The 19520-nt window shown below is 45.6% G+C and overlaps 1 protein-coding gene across 5 annotated transcripts in view; it reads right to left on the bottom strand.

Moving 5' to 3' along the window:
• Positions 1-19520, bottom strand: part of CEP135 (centrosomal protein 135) — a 110835-nt gene that overhangs the window by 81856 nt on the left and 9459 nt on the right. For all 5 annotated transcript variants that reach the window (XM_053255986.1, XM_053255989.1, XM_053255990.1 and 2 more), the window contains 4 exons: positions 13634-13775; positions 6668-6752; positions 5754-5882; positions 4705-4920 (listed from right to left, as the gene is read on the bottom strand). In XM_053255986.1, coding sequence (XP_053111961.1) covers positions 4705-4920; positions 5754-5882; positions 6668-6752; positions 13634-13775 — 572 coding nt within the window. The remainder of the gene's footprint in view (positions 1-4704; positions 4921-5753; positions 5883-6667; positions 6753-13633; positions 13776-19520) is intronic.

Consider the following 19520-nt stretch of genomic DNA (forward strand, 5'->3'; position numbering starts at 1 on the left):
CCCTCATTTCTTTGATATGGCCGGTATTGACGCCTGAAATCCTTTTGCTCATGTTGCTTAAAAGGAGCACATTGTCTCCCATATGGGCGGTAACAGGATGTAGCAGAAGATGCAGAGGCCGTTGGCATGAATATTTTTGCTGCATAATTTCTTTTTTTTTTTTTTAAAGACTCCATAGTGGAGTCTGTGCTCTCACTAAATAAGTCCTTTCGGTCATAGGCCAAGTTCTCTACGCATGTCTTGTTGAAGGTTCATGGATCTCAACTATGCATGACGTTGTATGATTACCGCCATCGCCATGACTTGAGATTCAGTCTCAATTAAATGTTTGAAAGTGCTGAGCTGTTGCCTAGTGACAGTAGTGTTTATATATATATATATAGTTCTGTGAATCTGTCCTGAAATTCCTCAGGAATCAACCAAGTTAAGTCCTGTAGCAAAATGTCCCATTAATAATGATTGTATCTGGCCAAGAAGGCTGCATAGTTAGCTATTCTTATAGCCAAACTGGATGTGGAATACATCTTCCTTCCTTATCACAAGGTGTAGTGTGACGGTGGCCAGATTTTGACGTGGCCACACAATAAATTACCAAGGGGTTTGGCACTGGATGTCGCAAAAGGTACGTGTTTTCCTCTTCCTGAATTCTATATAAGCCTTCTAGGCATTTAGATGTGGGCATGGAGGTTTGTAGCACTTCCCAAGCAGACTGCGCCACTTTAGTTATCACAGGAAGCATTGGGAGTGCAAAAGGATGGGATGTTTTGGCAGCTGTCATGATGTTGTAAACCGAATCCTTTAAATCAGTCTCTGGTTGCTTAATGTCTAGGCCCAAAGCCTCCACCATCTCTCTAATATGGGCATGATATGCCTTTAAATCCTCTGAGGGGGAGGTTGAAGTCTTTGGAGGCAGATCCAAGGGTGGATCTGGATCTGAGGGACGGCTAGTCCCATCTGAATCAATGCTGGCAGAATCAGATGAAAACCATCGCCTCCAACCTCCAATGAAGGTGCTACCAGAGGCAGCTCCTGCTCCTCCTCCGGCACTGTAGGCTGAACTGGAGATTGTTGCGGCGTCAAAACAGGACCCTCTGGAACCTCCCGTGGTCTTGAAGCAGGAGTACTTGGATGTGGTGCAGGAGATTGCACAGGTTGTTTCAGGTGATCAGCTTGCATCTGGCAGGTAGTCAACCTAGTAACAGTAAGATGCAATACCTGCTTTTCTGGGACAATCAACAGAGGACACTGCAAAATCCGTTGTGCTTTCTATAGCTGAGATTCAGCATAGTCGTCTGGCAATGCAGTAGCAGGAGAATGGTAAGAACCACAACAATGTGTAATTTCCCTACGACCCTGGTGGTTAGGCACTCCCTGCTGCCAGAGTGCCTGTGAGCTCACATACTGAACAGGCAAGTTCCATGATAAAGATGGCAAAGTCATTGCTGCAGCTGACCCTTATGACCGCGAAAATAACTGAAAAAACCTTGGTACCACAGGGTCTTGAGCATGCAAAGGTGACATCAGATGCACAGGGAATGCAGTCCCTGTCATAGCAATACACAGTGGCAACATCAACGGCATTTTAGGAACTGACACTAGAATTTCCTCAACATCCTACTTGATGTTGAGGCCACTGCTTAAAACCCTTGAAAAGCCGACACCAAGCGGGTACTGTTCGAAGAATCCAGCATAACCAGTAAAGTATCTGCTGTATTTGGATCCAAAGTGGCATCATCATCCTGATCATGATCTGCTGTGAAGTTAACTCTATCCACATGTTGTTGTTGTTGTTGTGTTGGTGTCCAAGGGGACTGCACTGGCGTTTGTGCTGGAGACAGCTGAAGTACTTCAAGGTGGCACTGCAGCAAAAGGCGAGCGCGGTAATGCTGTTGACGTTGTGGTCACTATTGAAGGCACAGTCAATATTGATGTCAACATCGAGCCTGAAAAATGGGAGTCCTGCTCCATTGATGCTATAATCAAGATTGTGGATGATGCTGGCGGCAAAGTTTTTGATGACGTCGAAGGCTGTTCTCTCAATGTCGATGGACCAGCCGCGGATGTTGAAGGTGGGCTACAGCTTTGTAGAATAGTTGGAGGTGGTGTGTTGACCTTCAATTCTGACTAGCTTTGATGTTTTTTACACTCCTTCTCATTCAAGGAGTGTCTCATTTTTTAAATCCTTATGTCGATTAGACAGTTCTGGAACTTCCTTCGGCCGTTTGAACACCGGCTCTGCTTTCTCAGCAGCAGTTTTAGACTGCATATCAGCAGATGCCTGCACACTCAATGCCGAGCCCAGCAACGCATCTGCTCTCAATAACGATGTCCAGGGGTAATTTGGCCTGAGTCGGTGGACTGAGCACTTCGTCGAATAGCGCGGCACGTAGACACAGTGCCCTTTTAAAAAAAAGTTTGTAAAAAGAACAACATATTTTGCATGTTTCTGGGTTGTGCTGCTCTCCTTAGCACAGGAGGCATTACACATGGTAGTCCATTGACGGCAATTTAGCCCGGTAGTCCACACAATGCTTGAATGTTTTTTTAGTCTCCATTGCTGATAAAAGCGAGACCCGAGGCTTCAGCCTCATGGCATCAAAAAACAAAAATCCAAAACACAGTAACCAGTCTATTAAACATTAGAATAGTCAAAATACAGTCCAAGTCCAATAGGAATAAATATATAATTCCTTATCTTTCTCTCAAATGTATCTAGATGAACCGAGGAGCCAGCAACGAGGTGTTGACGCATTGGTGGTCAAATAGAAACAGAGAAAATGGTGCCCTCAACTTTCAATTACATTGGAAAGCACTGAGCATGTGCGAGGCAGAGTGGGCATCACAAGGAGCTAGTCAATCTAACCACAAGGTCCCTGCGCAGGCACAGAACCCATTCTTTATGAATGCAATGGAACATGATCCAGATAAAAATCTGATCCAGATTTTTATATTCATATAATTTATGGGGAAAGAGCAGGAAAATATTGAAATACTTGGAATATGTTATGCTGATTTATATGCATCATAGGTTAGCTGGTGTAGCATAGTGGGTAAGAGACTGGGCTATATAATATCCTTGATATAAAACTAGCCTCTGCCATGAAGTCCCTAGGTGGCCTTTGGCAACCTGCGCTCTCTCTCTGCCTTAGGCCTCCATCTGCAGTTTGAGGAGAATTCTCAACTGCATTCCAGCAATATTTATGGAATATTCAAAAGCACTACATAAAAGCCAAGTATTGTTTTTATAAAGTGTATAAACAAATCTTTTGTAATTGAAAAGAATGAAAACTGTCACTTCCACTAATCTGCCAGATTGGATTCATGGGACAGTGGTCACAGAACAAAGACCTAGAAATTGCCATAAACAGGGCATATGGTGAATGAAATCTCTTTTTGCTGCTTTCTGGTCCTCTTTGTCCCTAAAAGATAGGTTGAATTGGGGAGGAACTGAATTACAACAGACAAATCTGGTGCAGTGTTCCCTCTAAGGTGTGCACACGTGTGTGCGCACATAAGTTTTTTGATGTCCGCTCAGTTAATTTTAGATCCCACTCAGGTTGAATCAGGAATGCCCCACTCTGAATGCAGGTGAGTGCACACAGCCTTGATACTGCCACCCAGAACAAAATTCATTCCGCACACCGATGAAGAAAAATTAGAGAGAACACTAATTTGGTGGTAGCAGGGATGGCAAGTACCTAACTGGGCAACCCCTGCCAAGTGGACAAAGGCAGGGCAAAGTAACTATCAGGGCAAACTCCTGCCAATTTCATACCTTTAAAGGGGCGGCTCTCATATTTAAACAGTGGGAGTCCAGCAGCTCTCCCCATTCAATTCTAGCACAAAATTCCTCCAGTGGCTATTGTTGGTGTCCACCTTATGCTTCTTCTTAGATTGTGCACCCCTTTGGAGACAGGGAACCTTCTTCTTATCCAAGCTTTTTATTGAAAAGCTGTATATAAACAAGGTCTCCTTATACAACATAGGAACATAAGAAGCTGCCATTGTCAGACCATTGGCCCATCTAGCTCAGTACTGTCTACACTGACTAGCAATGGGTTCTCTAAGGTTTCAGGCAGGAGTCTTTCCCAGCCATAACTGGACATGACAAGGATTGAACAAGGGACCTTCTACATGCAAAGCAGATCCTCTATCCTGAGCTGCAGCCCCACTCATCCCTACAGCATAAGGTGACCCAATAAAGAAGTAATCTACCAGCAGTACTGCAACAAATCCCAAATTTAATAGCTGGTCTTTCCTGTAGGGATGAAGATTTTCTTCAAAATGCTCAGTAGACATCCTCAAGGCACTTCAGTGTATGTTAAGTAGTTTTAGATAATGCGTTAAAAGTTATCTTTTTTGTAGGAAACAACTACCCAGTTTGAGGCCCCCCCCCTTTTTTTGCTAACTACAGAACAAACCAACTTCCATTATAAAGCCCACAGGCATGTTCTAAGAATGTTAAACAAAACCCATGCACATACCACATACGAATATTTTTAAAATCTAGTGCTGTATCAATTATTAGTGATTACCAATTATTGTATTTAATCAGTGAGATTAGTATACTTTTGTACAACACTATGAAATTTTAAGTATAAGAGAAATTGATCCCCCTTTTAAAGTAGATTCAGCTTTTGAAAAGCTTTCACTGGGAGTTGCAAGTTATTCTTGATGTTCTACCAGTTTACGGAATGTCCTTACCTTAGCCTCTCCAATCTCTTTATCTGCAGTTTCAAGCACCATTTCTTTGTGCCTTTCCAACTGTTGTGCCAAATGATCTATTTCACTCAGTTCTTGGCACAGTTCTTCATTTGTATTGCTTAAATGAACTACCTCACTAGTTACATTTTTTCTACTGTCTAAAAGATCTTCTATGCGCATTTCAAGTTCTCTGTTTGCTTGTTGTAGAAGTTCTACCTAAAATAAACATATTCAGGCCACACAAAAATGTTCAAGTTACTAAAACAGCAGAAGCACTGGTACATCTGCAGAGTTTAGTCATGAATTTTCAAAGAACCCTTCATTATTAACAATTATAGTATCTTCAGTTCTTAAAATACATAACCACATGAAATCCATGGTTGATGGAGATCTAGTGTCATACATTAGCTGAAGCTCTAGGGCATGAATTTATCTCCCAAAGCTTTGGTGGAAGCAAGTTTAGGGACAAATTAACACAACTTGTAATGATAATTTGTTACTGGGAATTATGCACAAATTTAAAAGTAGCTATGTAGGTGGTGAGGGAGAAATCCAGATTGGAACTGTAGCATAGGGCAAAGGATTAAGGTCTGCCTCTGGTCCTGATCTGGATCGGATCCTCTCATAGCTGTTGTTTACTAAAGACAGGTTAAGTGCATCATTCCCAGTACACACTTAATGTAATGTGTCTAATTTGGTCCTTAAGAGCAGCATGTATCCTATTCAGAACATTCTTGCAATTTTTGCTAAATCAACTTCAGTATGTAGATATGCCATTCTGTTAAAAAAGCAGCTTGTTTCAACAGAACTACTGCAGATATACTACAAAGGCAGCCTTGGTTTTACAAGCACATGGGATTTACCCTGTTGCACATAAGCAAGCAGCTTCTTTGGACTGCGTTATTGATCCAGGTGATTCTGGAACTGCACAACTTCACAACATTCATTTCTGGGGCTGAGGAATCTTACAAAGGTTGTAAGAAAAAGTCATACAAAGCACAAATCAAATCAAAAGAATTGAGTTATCAAAAAAGATTTAAGTGTGTTACCTGCAAATTTAAGTGAGCAATAATTTTTTCACTACTTCTGCTTTTGGCTTCTAACGATATGACATCATGAGAGCGACCACCATCCAGTGCTGCTGATAAACGTTCAATTTCATTGTCTCGCAGCTCAACCTTACAGACAAAGATTATTGTTTTAAAAGATACTTAACATTGATGTCAGTGCTAGAAGCACCTGCCCTGGATTTCAGTACTCATCATATGAAAACATGAGGCTGGGTGTTAGAATTCCAACATTGGTGATTTCATGCCTATACCCAGCCCAGAAACAATTATCTACACCAGGAGCAATTATGTGCCTCAGTGAGACACACTGATCACTTACAACAGTGCTACTAGGAAACTACCTTCATCCAAATGCACCACTGTGTGAACAAGGCATTTCCTTATGAATCCCCATATGGAGTCCCCAATTTTCATGAATTTCCCCTCCTGAAACCCTCTATACTACTTCCTGTGCTGTCCTGGAGAATTTCCCAGCCCTCAGAAGCAGCTTTTCAAGAAGGCACCGAGAGCTGTAGATAACACGATAGTTAGTATCTAAACCAAGATGTGAGGGCATGGTGGAAGCACCCCCTTAAATATTCTCAAGGTCAAAGCCACACAGGCCGGAACAGATCAGAACCATTTCAAATGAGAGCAATGAGGTTTTTCTTGGCAAGGAAGCCAGATCTTAAAGGCTGTTACTTCTTTGCCAAAGGCAGGATACTGAGGTAGCTGTGGCACTTCAAACTATGAATTAGATTTATCTAGAACTCTTTGACAGAACTCTTATTTTATCCAGAACTCTTTCCTTAGGTAACCACAATTATGTTGCTATTAAGCAAGCTTCTTCAACAATAAAAAGTCAATTGTAAATTATCATACAGATTAGAAGCATAACAAATATCTTATTATACCTGTTTGCTGTAATTTTTCATTCCACGTTCAGCTATCTCTAGCTTTTCTTGCAAGTCAGCCACTTCTAGCTGCAGCTCCTGAATCCTGAAATATGTTTTGTTTGAATATAGCTTGCTTCATTCATTCATTCATTCATATAGCTACATTAACAAAATATTTTCCTCAAACAGTATCTCCTTAATACTAGTTCTTTGGTAATTCACAATAAACTGGCCAAAAGCCAGTAGGTTACTTTCATGCATTTAGAGCAATCAATATAAAAAATAAGAATATCAATAGAATGCTTTGTACATTCATTTAAAAATGCATAGTATAAACAGGTTGCTCACCTGTAACTATTGATCTGGTAGAGATCCGTCAACATCCATAAGAATGGGTAATGTGCCTGCGCAGGACTCTCACGGTAGAATGCTGCAGCTCATTAAAGCAACCAAGACCCGCCCCCCTGCCAACAGAGTGCTATTTAAAGGCTGGCCAGGCGCCTGTTCTTCAGTTCTAGGATGACTGCCATGGAGGACGATCATCCGGAATAGGCGAGTTAATCAGCATCGCAGGAGAATAGCATGCACACTCAGTACGCGTATAGTGCAGCACTACTGCAGAGGGGTGGTCCAGGTGGGTCTTATGAATGTTGACAGATCTCAGATCAGTAGTTACAAGTGAGCAACCAATTTATTTGGATCGAAGTCCAAGAGAATGGATGTTTAGCTAGCTCGCAAAAGGAGGAGGGTGCAGTAGTCGCTATTGCAACAACTACTTCAAAACACTTCTCTCAAAGCTCGCCTCAGCAGCAGAGCACAAATTTATGGCGTAGTGCCTGACGAAGGGTAACTCAGTGGACCAAGTTGCTGCTTTGTAGATGTCTGTGAAGGTTATCCCTGATAGGTGTGCAGCTGATGAAGTGTAGGCACAAGTTGAATGTGCCTTGATTGCCTCAGGTGGTTATATATTCTGTGTCTTCTATGCCAGCATGATGAGCTCAACCAGCCATCTAGACATTCTTTGTCTGGAAATACAGGAGCCTCTCACAGGGCCCTTGTGGGCTACAAACAAGCACTTGGTGGTTCTGAAGTCTTAATGTGATCCAGGTAATATAAAAGTGCCCTCCACACATCCAAGGAGTACATTGCATGTTCTAAAGGGGTAGATGGACTCCTGAAGAACATAGGGGGAACTATGTCCTGGCCAAGGTACAAGTCGGACACCACTTTGGGTAGAAAGTCTAGGTCCATATGCACTGACACTTTAACAGGATAAATTCTGGTGTATGGCAAATCTATCCGCAAAGCTGTCAATTCACTAACACATTTTGCCATAGTTATAGCCAGTAGGAAGGCAGTTTTCAAATTTACTAGCTTGATAGAGGCAGAACCCATAGGTTCAAATGGGTCCTCTGTCAAAGCTGAAAGGACCAAGGATATGCTCCATGGTTCGATAGTGTACAAATGGGTGGATACAGATTCACAAGGCCTTTTAAGAAAGCCTTACTATCTGGGTGTGAAAAGAATTTTTCCATCATAGCCCAGATGTTTTGAAGATAGCACTGCTAGAAGCACCTTCAAAGATACATTTGCCAGCCCTTGTGATTTCAGATCAGTCAGGTAGAGGAGCACATCCTTGATTGTGGCCTGGGTGGGATGAAAACCATGCATCCTTGCATAGGATTTGAATCAGAGCCATTTGCCTTTATAATTACATCTGGTGGATGACTTTCTTTGGAAGCCGATTCAACATGCTGTTAGGCAGAGTGTGAGAACGTCTGGATGCAGTATGCTGCTGTTGTCCAGTGTTAAAAGATCTACTTCTTGTGGTAGCCTCTGGTAGTGGTTCCCTGACAGTTTGAGTAACTGTGGAAACTATGGTTGTCTCAGCCACCATGGAGTCACCAGGATAACCGATGTTGGTGCAGTCAGAAGTCGAGAAACCACTTGGCTGATCAGCGGTCATGGAGAAAACATATATGGAATCTCCTACTGCCAATCCAGCTGGAAGGTGTCCCCCAGTGATCATGGGTTGTGACCTGCCCTGGAGCAGAAATGAGTGCACTTTGTGTTCTCCGAGGTGGCAAAGAGATCTATAGTCGGCCGTATCCAAACTCATGAAGAGGTGTAATGAATCCTGTCTTGATTACCCATTCGTGCTGCTGCTGTTGTTGTGGGAAAACTCAACTTAAGTTGTCCACCAGGATGTCTAGGCCCTTTATACTGCTGGAAATGGAGAACTAGATTCTTGACGCATTGGAAGCATTCCTGAGGTAAGTACACTTTCCTGGCTTCCATGTGCAGGACTGCTCCAATTTAGTTGATAACACGAACTGGCTCCAGTTTGGATTGTTTTTCAATTGACTTGGATTCCCAAGTCTTGTAGATAGTACGTACTTTGTCTAAGAATGTAACTCTTCTCTGTCATTGGAAGTCAGGAGCCAGTCGTCCAGGAATGGACAGACCAATATACCCTGGGTACACAGGTAGGCTACCACTACAGAAACACGTTCTGTAAATACCCTGGGAGTGGTGGCGAGCCCGAAGGGTAAGACTGTGTATTGGTACACTTGATTTCCTACTGCAAACCTCAGATATTTTCTGTTTCATGTCCTGATGCTAATATAGAAATACGCATCTTTGAGATCCAGCATTACAAGCCAGTTTTCTTCGTACAGAAGAGGTAGGATCTCTTGTAATGCTATCATGAGGAATTTTTGCACATGGACAAATTTGTTCAGGTGGCGTAAATCCATGATAGGTTGTATGCCGCCATCCCTCTGTGGGATCAGGAAGTAACAAGAGTAAAACCCCTCCTGTCTGTGCACCCACTGTACTGGGGCAATAGCCCCTTTGGCTAACAGCTCCTTAACTTCTTCCAATAATGTTTGGGAGGGATGAGTGAACCTCATTCCTGTAAATCTCAGGGTTGTTCTGAACTCTATGACGTAACTTGAAAATATGATCTTCAGGACTCAGCGGTATTATGTTGTTATGTGGTGCCATGAGGGGGCATGGCGTGCCAGCTTGATGTTGGACGTTGGAGGGAGAATAGAGTTCCTGAGTCTGGTGTTGTCCCTCACTTGCCAAGAGGTTGTGGCTCCCGGTGGAAAGAAAAGGAAGGAGTGTCGTGGCAACAGTGGGTGGACCTGAACCTCAAATATGTTTCTGAGGCTCAGACTGCTTCATACATTGGGGGTGGTTTGACTTCCCCTTGCCGTGAAAAGGGAGTTACTGATACCAACTGCTTTCTAAAGTCATGGCGGTCCTGCTGTCTGAATGTGGACTTCTATTTTGAATAAGAACAGTATTTGGTGCTGTAGGAAGAGGTAGACATTGACGTGGTGAAAGTTTTGGCAATGAATTTAGAGTTTTTCATTTTTTCCATAGTGGAGTTGGTGTCCTCACTGAAAAGGCCCTTACCACTGAATGGTAAGCCCTCAATTCTCTCTCTAATATCTCCCTGCAGGATGGTGGAGCGAAACCAGGTGTGCCTTCGCAGGGAGATTTCAGCTGCTGAGGCACATGATTCAGATGGTGTCAGGTGCTTGGCAGTGCTCAACTGCTGGCAGGTAAATGCCGCTGATTTATCCATTTGTTGGAATTGCTTTTTAAATTCTTCTGGAAAGAGGACCTCCAGGGCATTTTGTAGGTCTTCCCATAAGCCATTGGTGTATTTTGCAGTGCACGCCAAATAGTTTGCTATCTTAACAGATAGGCATGAGGTGGAAATAAATTTTTCTCCCCCAAATATTAATTTTTCTCCCCTCTTTGTCTGCAGGCGTAGTATGGCCATGACTAGACTTAGAGGACGATGAAGTGTCACAGTCAATAACTAGGGAGTTAGAAGCAGGGTACTTCAGAAGATATTCACTGTCTTTCGCCTGAACCCAATATAGATTCTCCAGTCGCTTAGATGTGGGGGTTGAGGTATATATTACCTCCCATGCAGCCAGTGTAGTGTAGTGGCTAGAGCGCTGGACGAGGACTGGGGAGACCCGAGTTCAAATCCCCATTCAGCCAGGAAACTTGCTGGGTAACTCTGGGCCAGTCACTTCTCTCTCAGCCTAACCTACTTCACATGGTTGTTGTGAGGAGAAACCTAAGTATGTAGTACACTGCTCTGAGCTCCTTGGAGGAAGAGCGGGATATAAAATGTAAAAATAAATAAATAAAGTTGTGCAGCCCTTGAAATGACTGGGAGAAGAGGCAGAGCTATGGGCTCAGTTGATTCAGACTTAGTCATACAATTTTACACAGGGTCATCAATAGTGGCTAGCTCAGATTTGAAACTGAGATCTAGTGCTTTAAGCCATCTCCCTAATGCAACAGTGAAACGCTTTCATTTCCTCATGAGGGGAGATGTGGGTAGTTGGAGGCACCTCAACTGGAGGATCCACCCTGTTGTCCGGGTCATCTGGATCGGACTTGAAGTCAGAAGAGCCATGGTGATCAGAAGGTGAGTGAGACGGTGAAGGTGGTATGTATGTTTGGGTCTCAATAGTAGTTGTCTTCCGTGGAGTGGGAATACTCCATGTTTGTGTCCCAACCTCTAGGCTTTTGTAAACAGTCTGTGGAGCTGTCTCTTTTAAAACTTTGACAGGGGGCCAGGGGCCATTTGTGTTTCCACCAAACAGTTATAATTGTAGGTTGTGATGGCACAGCCAAACCATCACCTCCAGCCAGGGTGTGCACAGTATGGATCAGAGTCACAGCCGCTGTTAGTAGTAGATATGGTTTCATTTGTGAGGACTTCCAGGGTTGGTCCTCTTGAAAACCATAAGCGAAACCAGGAGATCTGGTCCCCATAAATGCCAATACCAGTGTCACCCCTGCAGCCGACCAATGTGTGAAGCCACATGTATGCCATGGTGAGGTGTCTGCCAAATGGGCAGCAGTCAGTGCACCCGTGTCGTAGTATGATGGACCAATGACAGCACTGCAACTGATTCCCTAGGAGTTCCTGCTTCCAATGATTGTGGAGAAAAAAACCTTTAAATGTAGATGCCGAGGGAGTGCTGGAGCTGGAATACAATACAAAAAGCAAGGGCAGTGGTAGAATCTAATACCATGCCCCTGTTCTCGTCAACATTGAAAGTCGATATCTGGGCTTGGCATCATGGAGTCATTAACCTCGATGTCAACAGCACTAGCGTGTTCAAAGTAGAAAATTGAACTCACACTTCTGGAGTTGATGGAATTTGGGTCGATACTGACAGGGTCTCTTGACGTCGATCTGGAGGTGTTGACAGAGCCAAAGATTTATTGGAGTGGGAGCTGGAGACAGAGAGTGGGCTCTCGATGTCAACAATCTCGGTGGTGAAGTGCAGTTGACATGGAGGACTCTCAGAATTTCAGATGTCGGTTGTTCCTTTTAGGTCCAAGTTCTCGACATCGAGTGATATCTATCAACCCCGACATCAGAGGTCGAGGATTTTGAGGGCAGGATCTGTAGGCCTGATGGAGACGGCATCCTGTCCCTCACCTAATCCACTGTTCTGGATTTCTTTGGTCTCTGAGAAGAGGAAGGATCCTCTAATCCTGACTGTTGTGTTTCAACTTTGAATGCTCTGGTGTCGAAGGCGGAGCTGACTTTGAAGAGATCTTTGGGATTCAAAATGAAGCCAGTGTCGAGCTCTATGTCAAGGGCTGTGGTCTTGTAGGAGGCTTAGATGCCGATATCAAAGCTTTCAAAGTAAATGATGAGGTTGCAGGGCGGGGTTCCCCCAATGTTGAAAGACTTAGCACCTCATCATAAAGGCCCAATTTTTTCTCATCTCCTTTGAAAAAGATAAGCATATCTTGCAAGAGGAGATATTGTTGCTCCTCTCCCAGGCAGATTAAGCATAGATCATGGAGATCTTTTGAGGGACGCTTGGCATTACAGCCTGTGCACCTCTTGAAGCTCCATTTCTCCTCAGCCATTTTAGGGATATCCCAAATTGTAGTCGAAGTCGGTTCCAAATGTGAAAAAACACCAGTGAAGTCTGGAAACCGTTTCCAAGTTTTAAAAATGAACTCAGAAGGAAGAACTTTACTGACAAGGAGTGGCAGCCTGAGGACTGAACACAACAGTGGTCAGAAAAGAACAGTTCGCCCTGAAATAGCGCACTGTAGGCATAGGGGCGGGGCTTGGTCACTTTGACGAGCTGCAGCATTCTACTGCAACGGTCCTGCACAGGCACATTACCCATTCTTATGGATCCTGATCCAGATCAGTAGTTATAGGTGAGTAACCTGTTTATAGTATTTATGAGATACAAGACACTGCATTTTCTAACCTTATACACTGTTAAAGTGTTTGTTAGAAGAATAATTTAATAACAGGGAAATGATACATTTTTCATCACTTGTTTTAAAATTACAATGAAAAAGTGCAACGGAATGCTAGTTAAGAATAATTTCCAATGCATAAGTTAGTTTGGTCTCTATTTATATTGGGCCTGCCTCACACACTAGCAGCAGCCAGAACATGGGAGCTAGGGTGAGGATTGTTGCCATCTTGTCCCCCAGTCCCTGCCACTGCAAAGAAGAGGTGGCAACCAGGGCTGTTAATGGTCCAAAAGAGAAATCCTGCCTCCTGCAACCGTCATCTTCTGACAAGTTGTTCTTGGAGGCTACTTATGTTGGGCCTGCTGCAGCTTTAAGACCACTAACAGCTGCAATTAGAAACCCGGTTGATTTTGTTTTTTTATGCACATAAGCTGCTTTGAAATTCCTATATAAATAACTCAAATGGTGGTAGGCAAATAAATAATATATCTTTAGTTCCTCTCATTTAAAATCACCCATACACAGAGAAACATAAATGGCAATTTCCTTCTAAAGAACTGAAGTTCTTCCAGTACATTTTCTACCAGTACATGGGGGTAAAAAGGGGGTTGGAGACTACTGCTATTTATGTAATAATATATCATAAATGGAGTACCGGAGAAAGATGTTAGGACACCAATCTTTTAAGATCCTAAACAACATATCAATCACCTGTTGTCAGCCACTTGAAGAAGATCTGCAATATACGGGTCATCTGGCTGAGGAATTGGATAGGCATCTGTTCCTGAGGGAGGAACTGGCTGATCTATTTGCATACGTTGACGCCTGAAAGGAATATTTCTTTTCCTACCACCTACAAAGATAAATAGGTATAACTGAAATATAACATAGTACTTACATCTATATTGAAGAATTGAAGAATTTCATGTTTTTCTGAAGTGAAAAAACTACAGGATACTCACCTGTAATGTTGGTTCTTCTAGTGGTCATCTGTCCTTTTACACATATGGGCTATGCGCCTGCACAGAGACCTCGGCAGAATCTATCAAGCTCAATTCTCCTGCTTTGGGCGGGAACCCTGCCCCCAGCTGCTATATGAGGCTGTGCCACTCCTTATCCCCTCAGTCATGGAGTCCAGCTTCAGTGAACCCCGCAGGGAGGACGGGAAGGTGTGTCAAAGGACAGATGACCACTAGAAGAACCAACGTTACATGTTAGTAACCTGTAGTTCTTCGACGTGGTCTCTGTCTTTAACACATATAGGCACATAACAAGCTAATACTCAAGGAGGAGGGAAGAACAGAAACAAGATGTAATCTGCCAGAAAATTTCTTTATTTCAGAACCAACACATTAACTGGAAATCGACTGCAGGACACTCCTGCCAAATACAGCATCATTTCGAGCTCTAACATAAATAGCATAATGCTGAATGAACGAATGGGGCGAATCCCATGTACCTGCTTGACAGATAGTGTCCAAGGAGACAGCCTGATCGAAGTCTACAGAGGCCGCTATGGACCGAACTGAGCACGCCTTAACAGCAGCAGGCAACTGTTTGTGAGACAACTGATAACAGAGTTCAGTCGTGGAAACTATCCGAGACAAGGACTGGGCCGAGACTTGAAGACATTAATGTGGCCCATCATACAGGAGTCTTTCTCCACTCCATTGACCTCTGGACGTAGAATGACAAAGCTCTTCATATGTCCAAACGGTGCAACTGCCTCTCCACATCTGAAGAAGGATTTGGAAAAAACACTGGTAAGGTAAGGGGGGGATGAACGGTGAAACATGGACACCACTTTGGGCAGAAACTGTATATCTGGCCTGAGAACCACTTTGTCCTTATGAAACTGAAGGTACGGATGGTCAACCCTCAGTGCCCTCAACTCGCTCACTGGCGGAGGTCACTGCCACCAATAAGGCAACCTTCCAGATCAGGAGCTTTGAATCAATGGAGGCCAATGGCTAAAAGGGAGGCTTCAGCAAACCCGTCAATACCACAGAGAGATCCCAGGTTGGCACCATGATGAGATCATCTGGAAACATGTGTGACATACCCTTTAGAAAACTTCAAGGTCCTTCCTTGAACAATGAAGCCCGGTTCATAGGGGAATGTGCTACAACAGCAGCCAAATACACCTTAAGCGAGGAAAGTTTTAAACCAGACTCTTTAAGAGTCAACAGATAATTGTATATATCCTAAACAGATGGGTTGCAGGCATCAAAACCATGCAGCGAAGCAAATGAACAAAAACGAGTCCATTTATGATAGTACACCTTCTGAGCGGACTGTTTTCGAGAGGCCACCAGAACTTCTCTCAGCCTCAGGGGAAAGCTGGCAGGACCTTCCAAGCTGTCAGATGGAGTGTTGAGGGTACGAATGGAATACTCGCCCCCTTTCCTGGGACAGCAGATTCAGTAACACTGGTAGATGTAGCCAATCTGCTGCCAAGTGCTTTAGGGACAAAAACCAAGGCCTCCTGGGCCACCATGGGGCAATCAGGATCACCCTGGCCCGTTCTAACTTCAGTTTGCGCAGAATCCTCAGCAAGAGGGGAAGCGGGGGAAAGATACAGCAGAGAACCTGTCCAAGACAGGACGAAGGCATCTCCGAGAGACCCTTTGCCCTTCCCACCCTTGGAGCAATACCTTGCACATTGTGCATTGTCACGGGAAGCGAAAAGGTTCAGAGTTAGGACTCTCCATCTGACAAATATGTCCCTGAGAACCTCTCTGTTCAATTCTCACTTGTGGGAAACTACTGTCATTCTTCTCAGGGAGTCCGCCTGGACATTCAGGGAACCCTGTATATGAACAGCATGGGGTAACACTGCATGTACTAAGCACCAACGCCAGAGGCCTAGAGCCAGAAACAGAAGACTCATTGAAGACGTGCCGCCCCGTCGATTGACGTAGGTTTTCACCGTTGTATTGTCTGTCTGTATGGTCACAGCCTGACCCCCGAGAATGGGTAGAAACCCCTTGAGAGCATTGAAAATCGCCAACAGCTCCAAGTAACTGATGTGATGTGACCATTCCCCTAGGGTCCAATGACTGCTCAGGCGAAGCCTTTGCAGGTGAGCTCCCCAATCGAGCTCTGAAGCATCTGTTGTGACCACCAGCCTGGGACTGGGAGACTGGAAGGGAACGCCAGCGGTCAGATGACCATCCTACTGCCGCCTGCACCTCGCGGGAGGGCATACGCTCTAGATGGCCTGGATCCCATAGGGGATCAAAAACACATCCAAAAACCATCTTTGGATGATGCGCATGTGGAGACGCGCTAGGGCCATACATAAGTGGTGGCTGCCATTTGGCCCAACAGGCACTGCACTGATCTCATGGACTGTGGGCCTCCCACAAGGAAGTTCCTGGCTAACCTTCTGAGCACCCTTATGCAGGCCTCTGGAAGGAAGACCCTCTTGAGGGTCGTATCGCATATGAGTCCTATGAACTGAATCCTGCGGGATGGTTCCAACTGTGACTTCTTGAAGTCTATTTGGAACCCCAGACCCTGCAGGGTATCTATCACCAACTCCAGTGCGCCCAGGACTTCCTGTCTGGTGCTCGCCAGGATAAGCCAATCTTATAAGTAAGGCAGCACCTGTAGCCCCCTCTCCTGCAGGAAAGCCACCACCAGGACTAAATATTTCATAAACACCCTCAGTGCCGCCATGAGGCCAAATGGCAAGGCTTTGAACTGGTAGGGGCTTCCTTTTATTTGAAAGCGCAGGAAGCGCTGATGTTGTGGGCGAATGGAGACATGGTAATATGCATCTTTTAAATCTAGAGAGACCATCTATATGCCCATTTCTAGGAGAGTCATAATAGTAGGTACCGACAACATACAAAACCTTCTGTACACAAGATGTTTGTTCAGGGCCCTGAGGTCTAGTATCAGATGTTGGCCGCCATCCAGCTTTGGTGCAATAAAGTACCGGGAATGAAACCCCAGACTGTCCTGATTGGTGACTTCCTCGATCGCATCCTTTGATAGGTGCTTGGCGACCTCCTGCTCCAACTCTGGAGTGTACGAGGTAGTCACCACCTTGGAAACAGGCGATGTACCAAGAAACTCTAGGGCATAACTCAAATGCATTATCGTAAGGACCCAATGGTCTGTAGTTACCACATCCCAGTTCTCCGAAAACGGGGCTAGACAGGTCCGGAAGTGCCCTGAGTCATTGCTTCTTTGGGTATGGGCCGGGCGCTGCTTCTGGGAGTGCTGCTTGCTAGGCTGGGGGCCCGACTTGTATCAGGACTGGAATTTGTAGCTCCAAAAGGAATGCCCCGAAGGGGAATTATGCTGAGCAGGAACCCTTTGAGGTTGGTACGGTGACCATTTGGCCGTCTTCTGCGGTTTAGAGTTCGAAGATGGGTAGGACATCAAGCAGGCCGCGCTCCTCAACTTCTGCACCTTCTGTAACGTCTCATCTGTCTGCTCCGCAAACAGGCTGGAGCCTTCAAAGGGCAAGTCCTCCACTCAGGCACGGGCCTCATAGTTCAGGCCCAATGATCTCAGCCAAGCATGCCAGAGGACCACGGACATGGCCATCACCTTAGCGGCACATTCTGTCAAGTGCCTGGCTGAGTACAGTTCCTGTAGGGCCACCTGAACAGCTTCACAGAAGAATGCCTTCGCAGGATCTCTCTTGTCGTACGGCAGGAGGTCCAGAAACGGGCTTACTTCCTACCACAGGAAGCGATTATAACATGCGTTATAAGCTTGATAGTTAGCCACATGCAGGTGTAGGGCGAAAGCTGAGTAAAGCCCTCTCTCGAAGGAGTCCAATTTCCAGCCCTCCTTGTCACTGGGTGCTGACTGGCCATGACCCTGGTTCTCTGTAAAACTGCCTCCACCAGGATGGAGTTAGGTGCAGGATGGTTCTTCAGGAAGGCCATGCCATCCTGTAACTGCACCTGGTAGAAATGTTCCAGGCATCTATTGGGCTGAGAAAGGGTGGCCAGCCTCTGCCAGTGGCCCTTCATAACCCCCAGCAACGCCGAGTTGAGGGGCAGAGCAGCCGGTACCTTCACCTCCGAGCCAATAAGGCTGAACAATGGATCCAGATCTCCTTTTTCCTGGGTACAGAGATTGATGCCCAGGGCCAAAGACATACGGGCTACATATGCTAAGTATAGCTTGAGGTCCTCTGACGGGGAAACTGGTTTCGAGTCCGACTGGATGTCAAGTGGGGACGATCTGCGAGAAGCATAGTCCAACCCTTGAGAGCTGTTATCACTCTCTCCATTGGACTCTGGAGGAGCCAGGGAGTCCTGAGCTATCAGCGTCAAAGCCATCGGGGAGACCGCCTTAGCCACAGTATCATCTGGTACCAAGGCCGGCATGTCCACTCGCAGCGCCGGAGATGGGACCGCGCCTCTCAGCCTGGTCCTGGGGAGAGCGATAGGGAGAAGGGGAACATGGCCTCCCTTCAGAGTGTGAAGGGCGTCCACGCCAACTTCTTGCAGAACCATATGGCCCATATGAGGGGGCATCTGTGTGCCGAGAGCCGTATCAAGGTCTGTCATAATCCAAGTACTACGATAGATAGTCTCCCGGGTATTGGGCTCCTATGGCATTCCGTTGCCCCATATCGATCTGAGTAGGTAGATTCACGACAGTCCCAAGCACTGTCTTGTCTATAATCAGCGGAGCGTTCTTCCAATCCCCAATGATCAGTACAGTCCTGAATGGGGATATACTCCAGGTGATCCCAAGTGGGCAAAGAATGCTCAGGGGAATAGGCCACTCTGCTGGATGAGGCGTAGCCCTGTTCGTCTGATGCCACCAATTGCTCCGGGCTTGAACAAACCCGAGCGGGTACCAAATTCAGCCAGTCCTCCTCCTAGAGAATGTGGCCTAGTTGCGACTGCCAGCCTTGGCACCGCACGATCCCGATCCCCTTTAGGCTTCTTCACTATCAGGGTCTCTGAAGTAAGTGTGGACGCAGCCGATCTATTCTTAGGTATCGGGGCGGGGGGAGTGTTGTCCCGCTGGTAGGTCCCGATGTACTTTATATTTCTTTTTCTTTTGGGAGGACACTGAGGCCCGTAAAACTGGAGATGACTTCAGTATCGTGGCTGCAGGATGTTGCAGAGGGCGCTCTGCCTCCACAGGCTCACAAAGAGCCGTCGAAGGGGCCACTGCAGAAGGGGGTCGATACTGGTACTGAGAGTACACCCTCGATCTCTACCGCAGCGGATGCTAGGCGGTCCAATGTCACTGGCGAAGCCATTTTCATTGAGCATTTCAAAGACAAGGCTTCTGAAGACCGGAGAGCCAGATCCCACAGGGCTGCGCTCAAGCGAGAAGCCCTATTTTCGCGAGCCTGTTTTGTGAATTTCTGGCAAAGCAGGCAGGTCTCGACGATGTGGGATTCCCCCACATCGGGATTCCCCCGAACACAAGAGACACTTGGAATGAGTATCATGGGAAGGGATCTTGGATCCACACCGGACACACTTCTTGAAGTTGGTAGTGTCTGGCATGCACACCCAAGGCTGGCAGGCCACCATGCTCCGTCTGTCCGGGATCGGAGCCCGAAGAAAGATCAAAAAACAAAAAATGCCAAGGAAAACACACCAACTAC

This window comes from Hemicordylus capensis, chromosome 5 (assembly GCF_027244095.1).
Source record: "Hemicordylus capensis ecotype Gifberg chromosome 5, rHemCap1.1.pri, whole genome shotgun sequence".
In the NCBI taxonomy this organism is placed as follows: Eukaryota; Metazoa; Chordata; class Lepidosauria; order Squamata; family Cordylidae; genus Hemicordylus; species Hemicordylus capensis.